The 22,956-nt window shown below is 35.8% G+C and overlaps 1 protein-coding gene across 1 annotated transcript; it reads left to right on the top strand.

The window, feature by feature from the left end:
- Positions 1-12,121: 12,121 nt before the first annotated feature.
- Positions 12,122-13,082, top strand: LOC145112036 (uncharacterized). The gene is made up of 2 exons (XM_079048248.1): positions 12,122-12,337; positions 12,429-13,082. The coding sequence occupies exons 1-2, from the start codon at positions 12,122-12,124 to the stop codon at positions 13,080-13,082; spliced, it is 870 nt and encodes a 289-aa protein (XP_078904374.1).
- Positions 13,083-22,956: the final 9,874 nt, after the last annotated feature.

The following is a 22,956-nucleotide window of genomic DNA, read 5'->3' as shown; positions in this document are numbered from 1 at the left end:
GAAGGATGGAGAGTCCATCACGACCCACTTGCAAAAGATGCAAAGATATGTGGACCGCTTTCTAAAGTTGAATGTCAATTTCGACGAAGAGTTGGCTATTGATATTATCCTACACTCTTTTCCTCCTTGTTATGATTAGTTCAGAATGACTTATCATATGAACAAGGAGGAAGTAACTCTAAGCAAGCTTCAAGGCCTACTGAGAACTGTTGAAAGTAGTTTAAAAGGCAAGTCTGTTGTATCCACTCCTACTGCTGCTGCCCCAGTCCTGGCAATTGGACATGGGAAGGGAAGGGAGAGGAAAGATTTATCAAAGAATCACAAGGGAAAGTATCATGATGGAACCTCTTCTAGTGGGTCAAAAGGTGGTTATGCTGCTTCCTCATACAATCCAAAGGAAGCAGAGTGCTTCCATTGTCATGAAAAAGGGCACTAGAAACGAAGTTACCCTAAATACTTGTAGGACATTAAGGATGGGAAGATAAAGCCCACCTTCGCAGTTATTTACACTATTCAATATAATAAATCATCACATGCTAGTTCTTGGGTCCTTGATACAGGATGTGGTTTTTACATTTGTTCTGATTTGCAGGGTCTAAGAAGAAGTACGGATGTGGAGCACGGGAATATGAACTTGATCATGGGGAATAGGAAAGCATCGCCTATCACCAAGATTGGAGTTTATTCTTTATTGCTTAGTAATGGGTTAGGTTTAGAGTTGAATAATTGTTGTTACTCGCCAGATATGACGAGAAACATTATTTCTTTTCATAGTTTGTATAAACAAGGTTTTAGATTTTCGTTTAATAATGAAATTGGTTCTATAAATGCTTTCTATAATGAAAAGTTTTATTTTGAAGCATTGCCTTGTAATGGTATATATAAAACTGTGATGGTTGTAGACAACTTAGGAAATAATGTATTGCATATTGATTTGTCTAATGGTTTCGAAAAGGCATGCTTGTGGCATTGTCGTCCGGGACATGTCAATAAGAAGCGCATAGCCCAACTCCAAAAGGATGGAGTGTTAAAGTCATTTTACTTAAAGTCCGATGACATGTGCGAATCTTATTTGCTTGGAAAGATGACCAAGTCACCTTTCACTGGTACATGTTAAATAGGTGAGGGTTGGTTGTATCTCATACACACCGATGTGTGTGGACCCTTCAAATCTACCACAAGGGATGCTAACCGCTTATATGTAACATTTACCGACGATTATAGCAGATATGGATATATATCTACTTAACTAAGCACAAGTCAGAAACCTTTGAAAAGTTCAAAGAGTTTAAGTAAGAAGTGTAGAATTAATTGGGCAGGATGATAAAGATGCTCCGATCCGATCGAGGTGGTGAGTATCTTAGTGTTGAGTTCCACAACTATCTTAAAGAATGTGGAATTGTTTCACAATTGATGCCACATTGATCACCGCAGATTAATGGTGTGGCTGAGGGACACAATCGAACCTTGTTGGACATGGTTCGTTCCATGATGAGTCGAGCTTCGTTACCTATCTCCTTTTGGGGGTATGCCTTAGAGACTGCCGCCCATATCCTTAATCTAGTCCCAACTAAGAAGGTTGCCAAAATACCTGACGAAATGTGGACAGGGAAGCTTCCCTCATTAGCGCATATCAAGGTTTGGGGTTGCGAGGCTTTCGTAAGACGAGAGACTCACGACAAGCTCGAACCTCGTAGTGAGTGTTGTATTTTCATCGGTTACCCACAGAAATCCTTTGGATATTTGTTCTATAGACCTACTAAGAACGTGGTCTTCGTAGCGCGGAGGGGTGTCTTTCGTGAAAAAGAACTCATATCCCAAGAGGATAGTGGGAGGCAAATTTACCTTGAAGAGCTTCAAGAGTTAAGTGATGAAGGACCTCTAACACTAGCAATCAACCTAAGGATGAGACTCCTGTTGAACCAGTTGACAGGTCCATACCTTTGAGACGTTACAATAGAGTTAGTGTTCCACCTGTGTTATATGGTTTTCATATAATAATTGAAGGTGATACGTTTATCAGTGATAGTACATTGATAAATTTGGATGAACCTAAAAACTACAAGGAAGCCATGGTGGGCCAAGAGTCTACAAAGTGGAAAGAGGCAATGGATAGCGAGATTCAGTCCATGTATGACAATCAAGTTTGGAACTTGGATGAAAATGTACCAGGTCGTAAGACGGTCGGGTACAAGTGGATCTTCAAGAAGAAGACCAACATGGATGGGAAAGTACACACATATATGGCACGATTGGTTGCGAAGGGCTTTACTCAAACTCCTGTAGTTGACTATGACGAGACCTTCTCACCAGTAGCGAATATCAAATCTATAAGGGTTATGCTAGCCATAGTTGCGTTTCATGATTATGAAATATGGCGGATGGATGTCAAAACTGCTTTCCTTAATGGGAAGTTGGTTGAAGATGTTTACATGAATCAGCCAGAGGGTTTTGTAGATGCGAAGTACCCTAATAGAGTGTGTAAGCTTGAAAAATTCATTTATGGATTAAAGCAAGCATCTCGCAGATGGAATCTTTGTTTCGATGAGAAAGCCAAAGAGTTTGGTTTTTCGAGAAGTGAGGATGAGTCTTGTGTATATGTCAAGGCTAGTGGGAGTATAGTTAGCTTTCTTGTGTTGTATGTGGATGACATACTGCTCATAGGAAACGACATTCCAACCTTGCAGGAAGTTAAGTCCTGGCTTGGGAAGTGTTTCACAATGAAGGAACTCGGGGAAGCTGCTTACATTCGAGGGATAAGGATATTGTGAAATAGGAGTAAAAGACTAATAGGACTTAGTCAAAGTACCTACTTGGACAAGGCGTTGAAACGTTTGGACAAGATGTTGAAACTTTTCAATATGGAGAATTCCAAGAAAGGAGAATTTCCTATCCAGAGTAATACCAAACTGAGTAAGACTCAGAGACCGAGTACCGATGCCGAAATAGCATAAACGAGTCGAGTACCATATGATTTTTCCGTTGCTTCGATCATGTATGCTATGACATGTACTCTCCCTGATGTGGCTTTTGATTTGAGCATGGTTAGTCAGTATCAAGGGAATCATGGTAGGACGCACTGTATAGCAGTAAAGAACATTCTTAAGTACATGCGGAGGACTAACAACTGGGTCCTTACCCTCGGTGGGAGTGATGACTTGAGAGTGACAGGGTATAGTGACACCAGCTTTTAGACCGACCGAATAATTTCCGCTCTCAGTTTGGCTGGGTATTTACCTTAAATGGAGGAGCAGTAACATGGAAAAGTTCCAAACAGGAGACTGTGGCTAATTCAACGTGCGAATCAGAGTACATAGCAGCAAGCAAAGCGTCGAAGGAGGCAATATGGTTAAAGAACTTCATCGGAGACGTTGGAGTTGTACCAGCTGTAAAGGAGCCTATGGAGATTTTCTGTGACAATGAGGGTGCGGTCGCCTGAACCAAGGAACCAAGGGATCATGGTAGATCCAGGCACATCGACAGAAAATATCACTTCATAAGATATCGAGTAGAAGAGGGACTCCTCGTAGTGAAGAGGGTATCGTCAGAGGATAACCCAACAGATCCCCTTAGGAATGGACTAAGTAGGCAGTTAGAAACTTGTAATAAATAAATGTAATTGACATTTGATGATTAAATAATAATGGTTTTATTTATAAGTAAAGCTTACTGTCTTCTGTCAATTGTTTATTTTATATTTCACTTTTGCATGTTTTGACTTCCAAAATAATATGATTATTCGAACTATCCACATTCAATCATACTTTGGAAGTAAGCTATGAGTTTAGACTGTCATGAAATGGCTTGTAGATTGTCTAAGGTGTTTAGACATAGAAAACGCCTGCTACAACGTTCATGAGTGCTCCTGAAATAAGATTTGAGTATTGGATTAAATCCACGCTCACATAAATCACTTCATAGAATTTATCACGAGTGATTGTGAGACGATAATATCGTATAGTCTTCAAACCAAGATATATGAGTTGTTGATTACGAGTTGGTTGTGCATTGACAGTACGAAAACACATCAGTAACTTGATGTTATTTAACGTGTTGTTGTGTATAATTTAACAAGTAATTAGTACAAGCATATAAGTCGAAGTTTATCAATTCCTTTTATCCTAAGAGGATTAAAAGCGATATCATGGGCCCCTCGATGATTTTATTTTGACTTATGTGTCGGGCCAGGTCAGGAATCAATTGATGTGTTCAATTAAGTTCTATGTCAGACATATCAGAAATCGGGAAACAAACTGTTGGACAATGAGTATGACTTCATTACATGTATTTGTCCCCACGATATCTTGAACAAAAGAGGATTATATGATCCGTTATCTAAAGGACGCATTATTGACTAGGTCAGAGTTCGACAGTGGCTTTTGAGAGCTACGACTGCTAATCGGATTTTGAAGTTACATTGGCAGTTATAGTTATTAGACTTATCCAAGTGGGAGCCTGTTGGATTAGGTGTCTAAGCACATAACTATAATTGGTATGTACTTGACCCGATAGTAGCATGGTCCTTTTGGGTTGCCTTCACTAGAGCAATTTGATAGGATGGATATTTGAGAAATAGGTTATTTGTGATTTATTAATATACTATAGGGTTTAGGTCATTTTTGGTCACTTAACTTTTGGTTTTTTGCTCATTTGGTCACTTAACTATTTTTAAGTTTTAAAAGGTCATCAAACTTTTGACTTTGTGCTCATTTAGTCACTTAACTTTTGATTTGGTCACATTTAGTCACCTAACTTTTAGATTTGTGCTCATTTAGTCACCTAACTTTTAAATTTGTGCTCATTTAGTCACTAAACTTTTAATAAAATTTAAAAGTTTAGTGACTAAATGAGCACAAGTTTAAAAGTTTGGTGACTAAATGTGACCAAAACAAAAGTTAAGTGACTAAATGAGCACAAAGCCAAAAGTTTGATGACCTTTTAAAACTTAAAAAGAGTTAAGTGATCAAATGAGCACAAAACCAAAAGTTAAATGACAAAAAATGACCTAAACCGATTTAGGTCATTTTTGGTCACTTAACTTTTGGTTTTGTGCTCATTTGGTCACTTAGCTCTTTTTAAGTTTTAAAAGGTCATCAAACTTTTGACTTTGTGCTCATTTAGTCACTTAACTTTTGGTTTGGTCACATTTAGTCACTTAACTTTTAGATTTGTACTCATTTAGTCACCTAACTTTTAAAATTGTGCTCATTTAGTCACTAAACTTTTGAAAAAATTTAAAAGTTTAGTGACTAAATGAGCACAATTTTAAAAGTTAGGTGACTAAATGTGACCAAACCAAAATTTAAGTGACTAAATGAGTACAAAACCAAAAGTTTGATAACCTTTTAAAACTTAAAAAGAGTTAAGTGACCAAATGAGTACAAAATCAAAAGTTAAGTGACCAAAAATGACCTAAACCCTTAAGAATAATATATTAATTGAGAAATCATATTATTTAATTGGTATTGATCAGAAATTAATTTGGAATTAATTTAGTTATCAAAAGAGACTAATTAAATTAACGGGGACTGATTATGTAAATCAATGATACATATAGTTTGGGCTAATGATCCATGTTAATCAGAGATGGACTAAACCTATGTGACAGTGCATGAAGAGTTAGTCCAAAAGGCTATCAAATGAGTTATTGGATTAAAGGCCTAAGTAAATGAATTAGGGCTTACAAGATGAGACCCTTGGAATTCCACTCTATAAATGTAACCCCTAGCACTCCAAAAATCAGCCAAGTCTTCAAAGAAGAAACCCTAGCCAATTTTTGGTGCCTCCTAGCCTCTCTTTCATAATCCTCCATTGTTCTTGGTGTTTGTGATTTATTTGAGGTATCACATTTGAGGTACTAAGCTCTTGAAAGGCCAAGTTCTACAAGCTACAACAAAGAGGTATTCATCTAACTTGTTTTATGTTGTAAATCTCAAAATTGTATGCTAGTTAGGCTTCATGCTTTGGATAAAAGGAATATTTCATGTATAACTTGAGAAAACTTAGATCCAAAGCATTTGGGTTGTATGTGTACCGTAGGAGTCTTATTGTGCTAAAAACCCATCAGTAGTTACCACGTAACGTTGCAAACTTTACATGCATGCAAGTCCTCTCAAGGCTAAAACACTAAAACCAAGGTTCCTACATGGTTTAGTGCATGGAAACGAGCCTAAACTGGATAAAGTGGACAAGTTTATGTCTATACAGGTCTAGAGTTGTCTAGATCTGGAACCATATCCTCATGACAAGTCTAAATCTGAGTATGACATCATTTTTCCCCAAAAGTGACAATATTCTTTCACAAAATGTCATCTAAACAAATAGAGGTCAATGTAGCAACTTTATAACTCAAGATGGTTGCCAATACAGAGTAGATGTCGGATCTACTGCTCCTCTCTCTACTCCACCTTCTTCAAGCTTCAAAATCCTTCACAACCACACCAAAATCACTCACCAAAGCTCTCACACACACTCAAGGAGGTATAAGGCTCGAACTAGGGTTTCTCTGGGCTGTTAGGACGATGATAGAGGCTACAAATGAGTCATAAGTTCCTTAAATAAGGTACAAATCCTAGAAAATTATGTTTTCTCCTTACAGCATCTACTCGTCGAGTTGGGCCTTCCAACTCGTCGAGTAGATCCCAAATTCCGCAACCCATAAATGATCTCTACTTGACGAGTTGGAGCTCCCTAACTCGTCGAGTTCCAGCCTAAAACCCTAAAATTCTGAAAAATAATAAGATACCTGAAACGAGCATTACAAATCTCCAGCACTTGAACTAGACTTCGTCCTCGAAGTCTGCTGATGCGAACAAATCCGGGTAGTGCTCCCGCATCTCCTGCTGATGCGAACAAATCCGGGTAGTGCTGCCATTGCACCTTCACTAGATTCACCTATTTATTACGAAGGACCTTAATTTTCCTATCCAAGACCGTAACGGGTCGCTCAATGTAGTTCAGGCTCTCATGTACTTGAATGACGTCAAAAGAAACAATTGCGGCTTTGTCTGTGATACACTTCCGAAGCTGGGACAGGTGGAAGGTATTGTGTATCTGGCTAAGCTCGTCCGGTAGGTCAAACCAGTAAGCCACCTTTCCCGCCCGAGCCAAAATCCTGAACGGGCCAATATATTGAGGCCCTAATTTGCCCCTCTTCCACAATGATAAGTTTCTCGTATTTATCAAGACACTTTTCTTGGTCAGTGGTCCGAACGGTGTAGGGTGAGTTTTGTGACCAGTCCGAGAATGAGATTTGACAATGATACCCTTGAGATTTGAAAAAGTATGGTTTGAAACAGTGTGAGTACGTGCAAATGTCCTTGGTTGTGTTTTTCTAAAAAGTTGAGGTGACTTGAAATGTCTTGGAGTTGGTAAAATCCCTTTCCATTTTGGGTTGTCAAAGGAATAGATTTGAAAACCATTACTTTGAAAAGACTTTACACGCTTTTGAGTCTTGTCAGAAGAGTTTGAAAAGGTTTTTGAAACTGTACATTCCTTTTTGGTTGATTTCTTGACTGCAGGGTTTTTCGAAAAGTAATTTTAGAAAATGAGTTTTTCTGGACTCTTATGTTTTGAAATTCTGGCTTGTCTTTTGTTTTTTGAAAATATTTCCTGCTTTTTATTACGAGATCTAAGTTCTTCCTTTAGATCCAGTTTCGCCTGAGTTTTTGGAGAACCGCAGTCATTGATGTTCAATTGCGGTTTCTTGGAAACCTTTGATTGTTTTTGAAATCGTGGACTTGAGTCATCTGAACTAGAAGATTCAGGACTCTAAGAGCATTGACCGTATTCGGAATCGTCTATGGGTAATTCATGAAGGATTGGCTGAATGGTCACAATACTCTTGACTTCGGTCTGAGGTAGAGAAGATTAGACTACCGCAGAGTAAGCCAGAAATGGTTCTTTGGTGGGACACTTTATGGATGATAATTTTGGTTCAAGACTGCAGTTAGGAGAACTGCGGTCAGAGGACAAGGTTGGATCGTGTACAAGTGTTTTGGGTCCTTCCACAAGGATTTCCTCATTGACAACTGATGAGGCCTGAGGCCTGAGAGTTGACAACTGATGAGGCCTGCGAATGATTGGAATTTGATCACATGGGTGATCCGAAGTTTCGGGAAGAATTTCCTCGATGACACAATTATTACTCAGGTTATGAAGTCTACCGAAGTGGGCTCTAATGTCTTCTAGAAAAGTCTTGTCATTTACAGGAAAGTGAAATTCTCGGTCAGGAGGGACATAGATATGGTCCTTGTTAAACCGGGGTGATGAGTCCTTTGCGGTGGAGTACCCATTGGACCATCCCCAATTGTATGTATTGTCAACGATTCCATTATTTACAAGATTTTCAATGGCCTCGCTTTCATTAAACAAATTTTCAATTAACAAGTTCAAATGTACAATTTCTTTTTAGGCTAAATCCCTATGATCTAATGCTATGCCTAACTGGGTTTCACATAACATTTTTGCATCCTTCTCTAATCCTAAGTCTTTTTCTAGCATGGCCACTTTGAGTCTTTTGTCTTCTAGACGTCCTCTAACATGGAGAATTTCTTGGGACGCTGTGTTCTTCTCATATAGGGCTTTGTTATAGTCTGAAAGGACGATGACACATGTATCATTAAGGTTATCAAGGAATGGTTGACAATCATGCATGCTATAATTAAGAGTTTGAATCATGAGTTTTACCTATTCAACAATGCTTCGAGTTCCGTCCTTGGCCATATAGCAGTAGTTCTTTCCGAGCTTGGTCGATCCGTCTTCATCCGCAGTGGCCATCATGAAAATCTTTCCCTTGATTTTGATGTTGAAGTCTTCATCCTCATCACCCGAAGACCACACTTGATGATCTCTTTTTACCTGGGCAACATATGCCCTACCCTTTTCTTTTTCATCCATCTACTGTGCCATTCGGAGATAAAAGGCTTTGTCCTTTACAAAATTTGTTTTACAGTCCTGAACAAAATGATACTCTTTGTTGCACTTATGACAAATGACAACATCTTCTTTAACCTCGGTTGAAGGTTCGGAGTCAGTTGGCTTAGAAAGTTGCGGTACCTCCTTGGCTTGATGTGACTTAATAGGTTGCAGAGAGTGGTGAGGGTTTTTGGGATATCGAGAGTGATTATTCTGAGGATTGAAGTTGCGGTTAAAGGGAGGTTTAGTAAACTGTTGATTTTTGCGAAAGGATGAGGGTGGTAGTCTGTTGAACTGTTGGCCAACAAGAGCAATAGCATTTTGCAACTCCTCTTCATCATCGTATGACTGCAGTGGGTTGTCATACGAGGGAGAGTAAAGCGATGATTGGGTGTGAGGGGCTTGATCTATGAGAGCGAGTGGACCTCCGAAATCTGCACAATCTTTGAGTACAGTGGATTCTTGTGCTTGAAGTTCACCATATAGCTTGTAAATAGATAAATAATGAATCTTTCTATCTCCTTCGACTATCATTTTAGCCGTAGTCCAGTGTCTACCCAAACCATTGAGAAACTGAAGGTTAATCTCATGGTTACTTCGGACAGTGCCAGCATTTGATAACTTTGTAACAATGAGGTTGAATCTCTTGAAAGAGTCCTCAAGGCTTTCACCCGCATGAGGTTTGAAGTTGTTAAACTCATTGAGTGCGATAGTGAGCTTCTTATCTTGTGCCTGATTAGCACCTTCATACATGTTCTTGAGAACATCCCATATCTCTTTTGTAGATTTGTAATTGATGAAAACGTCGAAGTTGTTAGGAGCAACTCCGCAGGATATTTCATAAAAGGCAATTGCATCATTTTCCATTTTATCGAGATCATCCTTAGTGGGACGATTCAAAGTAGGCTGGCCTTGACAAAGTCTGGCTTGAGCACCGTCGGTTTGAACTGGAGTGAGAATAGGGACATGAGGTCCTTCTTCTATAGATCTCCATACATCTTATCCAAGTCTTGTAATATATCTCTCCATTCTTTGGGACCAGTGATGATACTCATTTTCCACCAATATTGGAGCTCTATTCGAACCTCCAACACTATTGGAAACATTGAGTGATAATGCTTGTGCCATATTTCCTTGTTTTGAAAAGATTTTGTAGCGTTTTTTGTTTTTTTTAAAGAGAAATGAGCTTCAGTGGTATAGAAGGCCTTTTAAAATCAGAGTTCTTGTTCAAAAAGCAACCACTTTGGCTTTGATACCAATTGTTGAGAGAAAAACTTGAGAAATACACTTGAACAAACATTAGAACAATTTATATTGCGGAATAAGTTTAACTCAAAGGATCATAAAGATCAACAATAATAAGTTAGAGTTAGAGACTTAGATAATTAGATGCGGAAATATAAGGAAATATAAATGACAACAAGTATTATATCAAGTAGACACTTAAGCTGATTCGTAACAAGGATTGTAATCAAACCAAGTTAATAAGTGTGATCAGCTTAACATGATTAAGTCAAGAATGACTTGCTCCGAGGAGAGATTGTTATCTTTTGATAAGAGATTTAAGTTCAACAAGATTTTGATAGTAAGAGAGTAATGAGAGATAATATAAGATGAGAGAAAAGATGTATATTGCAAATGAAGCAGAAAGCTCTATTTATAGAGCTCCAGGAAAGTTACAGAAGAAATAAACAAAGACTTAAAGGACGTTTCCATGCAAGGTACACTGGACAATACATAGTGAATACATAAGTTAAAAAATGATAAGTCATTGTTCTGAAAGAAGGTTGCGGATGACTTCTTAGTTTGACGTTGCGGTATCAGCAGATGCATTGCAGTGGAGAGGGGACTACAGATGGAGGTTCAAGAGAGTCACTTCTTGCTTCAACAAGATTGATAGGGTTTGACTACTAAACAACCTTATTATATATAAAATTTTGCAACAAATTAATAGTTTAGTTGTTATTTCTTTGGAAAATTTGTTTAAAACCTCTCTAAAACAATGAATGAATATTTGGTTTGTGTTGTAACTGGTGGGAGGTGGAAAGTTATTGAAACAAATCTTGAATATGTATGTCCATAGGGAGATATTTCTGAATACGCTTTGATATTTTCTGAGTATATTGGTTATAGGGAGTTTGTATCTTTGGTGAGAAGGAAAACCAATTTGTTAGACAAATATAAAACTAGTCTTCATTTCTATCATCTTGAATTGAATCATTATATAGCCATAGTTGAAGACATGGATGTTAGAATGTTGATCAATGTAATCAAATCGAGTGGAGAAGGGTTGTGAAAGTGTTTGTGGTGGCTGATGAAGGTGATACAGTTATGGAGGGTGGTGAGACTGGATATGAGTCGGTTGCTAACTTATGCACTGATAAGGGGAGCAACAATCTAATAGGTACTTTCATTACTCTTAGTGTACCTCAATTTCATAGTGTTGCTGAAAATGTTAATGTGAGGTATTCACCTATTCACTATGTGGATCCTGAGAATTACAAGTATGTTGGTGATGATGATGTTGGTACATATCTTAATGACGTGGGTGGTCGCTGTGTTGATGTTCCCGAACAAAAAGTTAAAGTTATGAATAGGGGTGTAGTAGATAAAAGTAAAACGAAAAAAGTTATGATTCAAAAAGATGAAAAAGTACATGCTTACGGGGATTATGTTGATGTTGCTGATGTAGCTTTAGATATAACTGAATTAGAATGCAATTTTGATGGAGATAAGTTGGGTCATGAAGTTAAAGCTAAGTTTCCCGATAACCTTTTTTACGGTATGCCCCTTGTACTAGCATGTCCAGTTGATGTTAATGAAGATATCCCAGCACATATGGTATACATCAATGTTCAAAAAATTGAATGTCTCAGTATATTTAAGAACAAAGACCTTCTAAAACGGGCGATTAGGAAAAAATGTCTTTGAGAAGGTTTCAGACGAGGACAAGTAGATCGACCAAATCAAGGTATGAGGTTGTGTGTGTTGGGAAAAATTGTTCTTGGTTACTAAGAGCAAATGAAATTAAAAATTTGGCAGACTTTTCCAAGTGAAAAAATTTGTTGATGTACACACATGTTCTTAAACAATTTTGCAAACTAATCATCGACAAGCAAACAAATAAGTTTTGGGTGAATATCTTGCTGATGTTTTGGCTGAAGATTATAGTAGAACATATCGGGGACAATATATTATTAATGATATGAATGCTCAATTGAAAATCAATATCTCATACCATCACGCTTGGCGTGCGAAGCAATATGCACTGTTGTTGTTAAGGGGTACGAAAGAGGATTCTTTTACCAAACTTCCGGCTTATTTCCACAATTTGGTCAAAAATAATCTAGGTACGGTGACACATATTCAAACAGATGGTGATGATCGGTTTGAGTTCTTGTACGTCGCACTTGGTTGCTCAGTTAGTATTATTATATATTATTATTATTATTTTTATTTTGGTGTACCTAGCTATAACCAGTGTTTTTGAATAGATATACAATGTATTGTAGGTATGCACTTTTGTCAATTTTTGTAAGCCGACCCTTGTAGTAGATGGAGCCCACCTAAAGTGCGAGTTCAAAGGTACCATGTTACTTGCAGTTACTAAGGACGGACAAAACCAAATATTACCGGTTGCATATGGTATATGCAAAAATGAGTGTACAGATTCTTGGACATGGTTTTTTCAAAAAATACGTGATTATATAGTCAATATGGAGGAGCTTACAATTATATCTGATAAGTCTCCATCTATAGCGACATCTGTTGCCAATATTTTTCATCACAATCATCATGGAATATGTGGTGTCCATTTGTATTTCGACATAGTAGCTAGATACGGGAAGAGTAAGACAGTTAAAGGAATTTTTTGGGAGGCTTGTAGAGCCTATACAGTTGATGGTTTTGATGCTGCCATGGACCTTATGAAAAAGACAAAAGAACCGGTATCGGAATACTTACAAAGTATAAATCCTGAAACTTGGTCTAGGGTACATTTTAAAGGGAACCGATACAGTCTTATGGCGTCCAATAGTGCGGAGTCTATAAATGCATTATCTGGACATGCATGTAAGGTGTTGATACTGATGTTGATCGACTTTTTTCGTGCAACAATGCAACAGTGGTGGTTTCAAAGACGTAACTTTGCAGGTACTAAGTTTTAATATTAATGTTTGTGTTAAATGTTATTGATATTAACTGTGTAATTTTGTCTATTTTTAAGCGGAAGCAACAACAACACTCACCCCTTGGTCCGATGATATTGTAAAAGAAAATAAAAGTTCTTTTAATAATTAGGATGTTCGCATGATCTCAAGTAAGAAATGTGAGGTCAAAAGGGGGCACAAAACGTCATTGTTGATTTCCAACAAATGACATGTACATTTAGGCATTGGCAACTTGACGACATACCTTTTGGTCATGTAATAAGAGCATTAACAGTCAACAATTACTAAGACTGGTCAATGTTTGCATTAAATGCTTACCATACCGAAACATTGAGGAAAACATATAAGGAATCAGTAAACCCCTTTACCAAAGCCATCTGAATGGAAGATCCCCGATGATTTGATGATTGTTAAGCCACCTATAATGGATAAACGCCAGCCATGCTGGCCAAGAAACACATACCTCATTCCATCCCAAGGCGAGGGTCCAATTAGAAAAGAGTGTTCTACATGTTGTCAAGCAGGACACACGAGAAATAATTGCTCTGGAAGGGCATCCAGTAGTGGATCACGTCGCACAAGAATTACTACTATGGAAACGACATTTATTATCGGGGCTTCTGCGAGTTTCTCACAAACCTATCACGCTAATTTTGATTTAAAACAACCTTAAATTGAAGAGTTGTTAATTTATTATGTATTGTAATGTTTTTATTAATTTTCTAAGATGTTGTTCTTATGCTTTTAAATTTTAATTTAGTTTGAACACTATAACAACAAATGAAGCTTTTATATTCTAAGATGTTGTTATGTTTTTTTACTTGGAAATTAACGGTAAACAAACATATTAATTTTAAAAAAAATAGGAAACCCAAGACATGCTAATGTTACAAAAAAAAAATTAACTAATTATTAAACTCAGGGAACTGCAAAGGGTACTTCTCTTTCTCGATTGTTATATAGTCATCCATAATTCTCATTTTATCTTCAAAACGATCCTTTTTCACACTAAGATGTATCATCTCTGCGTTCTTGTCAGTAAGCCATTTTTCAGTCATTTTGATAGTCTTCTTAGTCTTTTTTATCCATTCTTCATGCTCTTTGATTTTCTTTTTATTAAGGTCTATCCAATCTTGAGCCTGTTTGCATTCTGATGCAATTAACTTTACGACGTTCACTAAGAAGTCAGGATAACTCTTTATCTTGTTTTTGTTGTTCCTCAGCCATTTTCAATTCTTGAAAATTTTCAACCGACATATATGGGCCTGCTGAAGATGGTGTAAAAAAGGGGTCAACTAGATCACAGTAGTAACAATCTACTTCGTTCCATGAGCAAATTTCAAACTTTGAGGATGAACTCATAATTAAGTTCAGATTATATATTGTACTTTTAATAAGAAAACGATCCTATATGTCGTATTTATACATCCTAGTAATCTGAAAATCATAGTCCAGAGGCAACCATTTCGTAGTCAGAGTTGGAATTCATAGTCAAACTTGGAAATGACTACACATAAATGACAAGTCATTGTACTAACCTACAAATCGTAGTCAAACTTTTAAATGACAACACATAAATGACTATTTGACATGCTAAGTCACTGTAGTACACAGACATTCCACAACACTTGTCATGTCCTTGTTAACTCTCTTTTTTATTATTATTATAAATAAACGTTTAATCTATACGAAACGAATAGCCATACCATCTAGCAACATCTTCGATCGCAGTAGCTGGTTCCAATTCTCCATGACCATGGACAAAAAACTAGGTGTTGGTTGTAACACGATGTTGGCTTAGTGTTAAGGAGGGTGTAACGCCACTAACTCCCTTGCATTTCCTGGTAGGTGATGAATAGACCCGCATAACAACATTGTTCAACTATGAGATGGGAGAAGGAAAACATCAGCTACAATCAGATATTGTCAGTAAATGGATGGATTTCAAGGGAGAAGTCACATGGTTCAATCGAGCGTGTAATTATGCGAAAATTACGAAAACTCGTTATGCAGGCGACAAAGAGCTTTTGAAAATTGTTAAAGAATTTTACATTTTGGAGCGTGAAGGCTGAGACTTCGAATATGAGGACGTTTGGAAGCTTGTTAAAAATAATCAGTATTTCATGTAGATGGCTCTATTATTATGAAATTTTCATATTTGCAATGTTTTATGTGTAATGCTTCATGAAATTGTTATTTATAATGTATTGTAATGTATCGTTAAAAATAACCCAACGAGTTTTCATAAATAACATTAAACAGAGGAGGTACATCTAATACACATGAAATACATGTAAATAACCTAGTATAAACCTAATAGATAGAAATAGATATTAAATAAACATGACATATTTCAAAATATTCCAAGAGGCTTCATACTGGAATTCCAACCCGTCATTTAATGATTTGTATTCCTCATTAGCAGCTTCCAAGATGTCCTCCTCACTGGCATTTAAACGGGTGTCGTCAATTTTTGTATAAAGATCATTGAATAATATAATTTTAGTTTTCATTTCATACCATTTTGCTGCGATATCTAGGTTGTCACGATGTTTTGTTGCACTCGCTCGAGTTTCGGCGTTGAAGATATAGGTTAAACAAGTCCAAAACATTGGATCGTTCAACTTTTTGGTCTCGTACACATGAATATATGAAGAACTAAGAACCAAGTACCTCTCATTGGTCCATGGTTTTGAAGTCAATTTTAGTAAATTAAAGAGAGTAAATTTTCAAAAGTAATATATGAAGAACAAATATATCGTTAAGATAAAATGATTTTTTCACTGAAAGTAAATTTATAGTAGTTTCTATACAAAATCGCAGTCAAAATTTTTAACTTGTCTGCAATTCATAGTCCAACTTAACTATTGACAACATAACATATGACTATTTGAGTTGACAAGCCATTGCACTGAGTGTCATCACAATACACAACTGTTTGACTTGACAACACAGTTTTAGTTACAAAAAAGGGCCACCATAAATAATTATTCATATCCATATTAATTGTATCACATTACAATTTTACCTTGCAACTATGGACTCATCTGTACCACTTAGATGGATCATCGAATAGGAGGTTACTTTGGTTCAAGCTTGGATCGTAACTGTAGAGGAGGATTTTCCACCAGGTCTGCTAGAAGTTCACGATAGATCATTTTCGTCTCGTGTTTATCATTTGTTTCACCGTCAAATGGGTCATACTCAATATCGAAGAAGAAGAGATGTCAAAGCCAAGTATCTGGATTTGAAAAAAAGGTCAAGCACTTTGAACGTATTTACAACGAGATGGATAATGAACATCCGAATATGGATGAAGACATTCTCATACAGGTGGCTATGGAGCTATACCGTTTTGAATCTGATGGTAGGGAGTTTATGCATGGGGAAGCATGGAATCTTTTAAAGAATGTCCCTCATTTTTAATATGCATGTTAGTTAAATAAGATTAGACGTAGAATGTTCGTTAGTTATGCTATTTGTTTTTTACGTGTGTCTTGTTACTCCTTTAATGTATGTTGTTTCGGTAATGAACATAAAACATGAATTAAGAAAACACATCCATTTTCATTTCATAAAACATTAACACATAACTACTACATAATAGGACATAAAATGCAAAGGGTTATATGAATAACTACTTCTACTTGGGAGGTAACAGGACCACCCTTTCATTTGGTATTTCCCATTGCACATGTCATGGCAGAGAAGTCACCGTCTCAGATCTAAATGCAGCTCGATACACGACATAAGTCAACTTATAATCAACCATTTCATGAATGGTTGCAGACATACGGGTTTTTAGAGATGCTACAGCATGGCCACAAGGTATACCGTTTTTTTCCATTTCCCACAACTACATTCCCTACGTTCAAGTTGTACTTTGCTGGTGTCGAAATTGTCATCGACTTCAAATATATCCCCATAAATAAGTCTTGCTTCCCAATTATAAGAGTTGTTCACTCGCTTTTGAAGCTTATTCTCAGCATAAGGGGTCACACCAACAGAAATCCACCCTGCGAAATTTGTTAATTTATAAATAATAACACAAGAAAAGAAAACTATAACTATAAAGTTACCTGCAATTTCAGCCCGTTCAACATAGGCCAATTGTATCGACTGATTGATTAACTTAAAGATTGTTGTGATAGGTAAATCATGTGTGTAGGTGGATATATTTTTCACAATTTGAGGAATATCAATCGATTTAACATTGTAACGTACTTTAGGGACAAATGCTCGTGCCCATTTTGAAATGGCTATATTGTCAAGCCAGAAAATTGGATTCCTACATGCACTTTGAAATCTTTCCAAACAAAAGTAAAATTCATGCACACTATATGCATTGCATGAGTTCTGAAACAATGTTTCGACTTCCATATCATTATGTACGATAGAATCTCGTATTTTCCAAGCTATATCTTTAGGACAATACCCATGATACGAATTTGGTTAGACTCTCTCAACGGCAAAGTATATTTTATCCTATAGGTGGCTTATGAAACCAACCTCTGTATTGTCACCTAAACATTCTTTTAACTTCATCATGAACCATGCCCAAGATTCCTCACAATCTAAAGTTCCCAAACCAACTGATAAGAGAAGGGGTTCATGGTTTCCGTCCAAAGCCACCACAAAGTACATTGTTGTCAGATAGTTGCCAAGTAGGGGTAAATAACCCACATATATTAATGGTATCATGCACCTAAGGAAGGTACGGATCTACATAAAAACATAACATACTTATATTAGTGACATGTAAAATCTAAACGAGGTACATTACCTAAAACTATTAATTAAATCAATAAAATAAAGATGACATACCACGCAACCTAAAGCCACAAAACAGAATTGAAAGCGGTTGGTACCTGTTTCCTTGATGGCTGTGAAGGTATTAGGATTTGTTCTTTCAAGATTATGAAAGAATATTGGTAGGTCACAAAAGCTTCTTTTTGTGTAATTAGTCATTTTCACAAGGAATGAATGTGTATTACGATAATCACACAAATTTGATTATAAATATAAAAAAGTTGGTATTGAAATTGGATTACTTCATAGTCATACACATCATTTCATAATCAAACACATGATTTCATTGTCAAACTGTAAGCAAACTTTACTGATTGACAAGACAAGGCATTGTACTTGTCTGATTGACAAGACAAGGCAATGTACTTCTCTGCACTTCATAGTTCAACTTGAAGGATTCATAGTCAAACCAGATGATTTCATAGTCAAGCTTTACTGATTGATAAGACAAGGTAGTGTACTTGTTTGCACTTCATAGTTCAACTTGAAGGATTCATAGTCAAACCAGATGACGTCATAGTCAAACCGTAAGCAGACTTTACTGATTGACAAGACAAGGCAATGTAGTTGTACGGAATAAAAATTATTGTATAAATGGGTAATACTCAGTCCATGAAATTAATTTATGAAGTTATCCACATTTGATCAAATAAATAAGGCGAATGACATACTACAACTGCGGAGGTGAACGTATCATTAGGATATCAGGTATAACTAAAAACCCAAGAAGATTATTTTACGCTTGCCCAAATATGGTATCACAATTTTTAGTTACATAATATTTACACTATCATATTTCTACAACTTATCTTCTTGTCTATTTTTCAATTTACAGGGACCAAAATATGGGTTTATCGGTTGGGTTGATGAATAGAATGACCAATCTTCTATGGTAATAGCTAAGGTTGCTAAGTCGAATAAACACTTTCAATCTGAAAATAAGAAGTTAAAGATAGCATTGGTTTGTAGTTGGGTGTTGTTCTTGACAATTATTGTTTACAAGTTGTAAGCTTTTTAATTTTTTGTTAACTTTGAAGTGCTAACATCAATAAACATAGTGTAGTTGTTGTTATGTTTAAAGTTTTGAAGTTGTAACATTAAAAAATGGTGTAGTCGTTGTTATGTTTAAGTTTTGAAGTTATTACTACATTTTGTATGAATGAATGCAATTCTAACACATGAAGTAATTACTATCTGACACTTGATTTATAAATCGAACATTCACTTACTTATACATGTAACCCAGCTACAAAAGACCAACACACAATCCCCTATAAATTTTTGCCATCCTTTGATGAAACTCTAAAGTTGTATTTTTTGGGTCTACAAGTACACGTATAGGTTTGTCTGATACTAGTTGTTCCATAAACATACACATAAATATGGAACAATCTCCCAACTCGCCACATTGTTGGGGAACTTCTTTTTCCAAAATGAATTTCATATTCAATGGAATCCCTGGGATGTTCCTCCTCTGCCAATATTTAATGCTATCTAAAAAAATTTCTACCCGAGCCTCAAATTTGCTAAACGTTCCATCTGACTCAAATCTTTCATAAGCAATCCTCCCAAGACTGTCATAAAGATGGACTTCCATTGACGCTAGTCGTAGTTCCCCAAACAACCAATGATTGGGAAATGAATGAATCGGCATATAAACCTGTACAAAGTTTATAAATAATTATTTATTCATATTACGATACAGAAATGATAATAATTAAATTAAATTCAATAAAACTAACAATATACCGTATTGGCATGCCACCTAGGAACCATAAACTCGGGGTGTGTAGCTATCCCAGACATAAATGCCCTTCAATCAAAACCATTTTCGAGAATATGGCAAAAAAATTTGAGGCATTATTGTATATTGATCGGTTTCAAACCGTCTCTCCATCAACAGTCTAATCCAAATCGTCATATGCTGCGAAAGTTATGTTTAAAAAATAAAAATCAATTATAATTATAAATTTATAAATACTTACTGCTTGATCTAACCAGCCGTTGTGTGTATGCCCAAACACCACACTCCAAAACTATTTATCTAATATCAAACTGTAGAATCGGTGTTCCACGTTATACGCATGAAAAAAATACTTTTGTAACACAAACTCACCGCTTGCTAAGTAAGGCTACAGTCGCAAAATCGAAAAGTCATGATTAATAGCGAATGTTGGAGGAGGAACAGGGGTTGTTGATATGATATCAACCTTCTTCCTTGCTCTTCCCTTTGGCTTTGGTGTCATGTGTAACTAAAATAATTTTCAAACATTTAAATCATTATGTTTTTGAAAAATTGACATAAAAAATATTCTTCGCATATTAGCTTTTAATGTATACCTGCATGTAAGGAGTACACTTATACTTTGATGGATTACAAAGCCTAGGTCTATCAGGTGTAGCTTCATTATCATCAAAAACATGATCATCAAAGTGATATGTAGTCCCTGTAATTATTACATCTTCATCTAACACCTACATTAATACGTTATATTAATAAAATGTATGTATTTATTAATAAATAATATCATAAATGTAAGTATAATAACATGTTCATCTTCATTATCATAAAAATCGTAAACATGATCATCGAATTGATTTGTACCCCGCCCCCTTCGTGCCCCCTTTCGTACAACACCTACATTAATACATTATAATTATTAACAAACAATATACATAATTATTTACAATTTATATCAGAATTTTAATGTATAATAACCTTTCCAACTTCATTATCATCAAAAACATTATCATCGAATTTGTTTGTAGTCCAAGCCCCACCATCTAAAACCTATATTAATAACTTTAAATTATTAAAAAGTATATACATATTTATTAACCAATTATATCATAAATTTAGGGTGTCACTAACCTTTTCATCAAAATAAATATTTGTTTGAAATTTTTCCGTTTGAAATTTTGTCAGTTCATCAAAATTTATGTTGTTTCATATACTCTCGTCGTCCACTTCTTCCACAAACACCTCGGTGCGTTCTTGCTTCCTATACACCTCTTGTTCAAGCTTAAAAAACTGTTTCGCCAACTCTTCTAATCTTGATTTCTCACTTCATCCACCTCTAACGCGGGAGCGACCACTATAAGATACACTACACGAAGATTCATCTTGCCTCCTAAAATGGTTTCGCACTGGGGATGGAACTGAATGCGATTCACCATATACATACTCTTGATATGACATATAATAAGAAGACATTCTCTCATCATCACTCTGTGGCATGCTATGTCTTGGTCTTCGTCCCTCCTAAAATAAATTAACATATTTATAATGTACGTAAAAGTCCAAACATAAAATTTTAAATAAAGAAAAAAAATATAAAACCCATGTCATATCAAAAATCTTGTTCACATCAACCCATTTCAATTTTCTAGTTGCACTCCATCGCTTCATCCGAGGTGTTTCTTTGTTTTTTCGTAACGCAAAACCACCACCTCGAACAAATGGAAGCATCTCATACAACCATATCTATAATTTTAGCAATTATATTAATAACAATTATAACAACTAAAATACTTGTTATATATTAAAAATAATTGTATATTTATATACCCTGAATGGCGCCGTAAATCCTTACATAGAGTACTTGAAAGGTTGACGAGGCTCGGGTAGTCATAAATATTTATTGATTTTATTCCATGTATCCTCAAGGTCATCGTAGGTGAAGTCCCACAAATAGCTGCCCCAAGCAAAACTACAATAAAATATTTTTAATTATAATAAAAACAATTATAAAAAATATAAAACTTTCAAAGTCAACAAATAATACCTGCTCCACCCATCAAGTTCTCAGCCAAAAAAAATCAATCTTGTGGCACACGATCATTTGCTACTTTTCCCAAAAAGCCTTAACATAAAACGTATATCAGACATGCTCTAACTGCATCATCGTCGGTAGCTGCTAAGAATGGAAGATTTAAAATATAACTTTTCAAATCACAGGTTTTAACCGAACTATTTGTCTGGTTCGAAAAGAGACGTTCCAGCAATAAACATCTTTTTTTACTACTAAATTCTTTTTCTTAAAAAAAATTTCAAATCATTTTTTGGATACGCTCCAAAATTAAATCCGGTTATCAAACAAAACTCTTCCGGGACATAAACCATTTTAGTATCCCCCAATTAAAAATACAACCGCTTTATGCCATCTTGGGATACTACTGCATCCGGCCGCAACTAATGAAGAAACATCTTATGAAACAGTTGATGGGTTTTGAGCATAACAACAATTCCTATGTGTGTACGCAACCCTAATGCTTTGGATCTAGGTTTTATCTAATTGAACATGCATACATTGATTGTTATATTGTAACAACAATGATTCCCTTATAGATATTGAATCTTGAGAACTTAGTGTCACAAGTGTAACACCTTTAATGGCTCACAAACAAACAATGCAAGAGAATGATATGAGAGAGGAGGAAGGAGGATAATTTTTGGTTTCTTCTTCTTAGAATGATTTTCCGAAAATCAAAGGTTTTATAACCCTTTATATAGTGCACCAAGGATGCTATGGATAATCCTAATCTGAATAAAATATCATTATATCAAATATGGTAATTATCCACCTCCTTTGATTATACATATATGATAAGATATTTCAGAAACTCTAGAATAATCTTATACATATGTATAATTTCGTCCAACACCTTCCCTAGGAAGGTTCTGGACTCTTTCGCTCAACTATTGAATAATTGCACTTTTAATCCCTGCACTTTTAATTAATTCATTTAATCCCAAAATCAACAATATGATTACTAATTAATATATTATTTCCACAATATATTAATAAATCATTTATTACAATTTATTAATCAAATTAATAAATTCTTCCTCTTCCTCAATTAATCATCCTATCTAGTTGCAAGTATGAAGGCAGCCCAAAAGGACCATGTCACTATCAATTCAAGTACATACCAATTATAGTATGGTCTTAGACACCTAATCCAATAGTCTCCCACTTAGATAAGTCTAATAACTATAATTGCAAGCATGACTTCAAAAAATAGATAAGCAATTGTAGCCCTCAAAGCTTTTGTCGAACTC

Source organism: Lactuca virosa, chromosome 5, assembly GCF_052849685.1.
Source record: "Lactuca virosa cultivar CGN04683 chromosome 5, Lactuca_virosa_CGN04683_v6, whole genome shotgun sequence".
Lineage (NCBI taxonomy): Eukaryota > Viridiplantae > Streptophyta > Magnoliopsida > Asterales > Asteraceae > Lactuca > Lactuca virosa.
The sequence above is the reverse complement of the archived record's forward strand: the minus strand, read 5'-3'. Positions and strand labels throughout refer to the sequence as shown.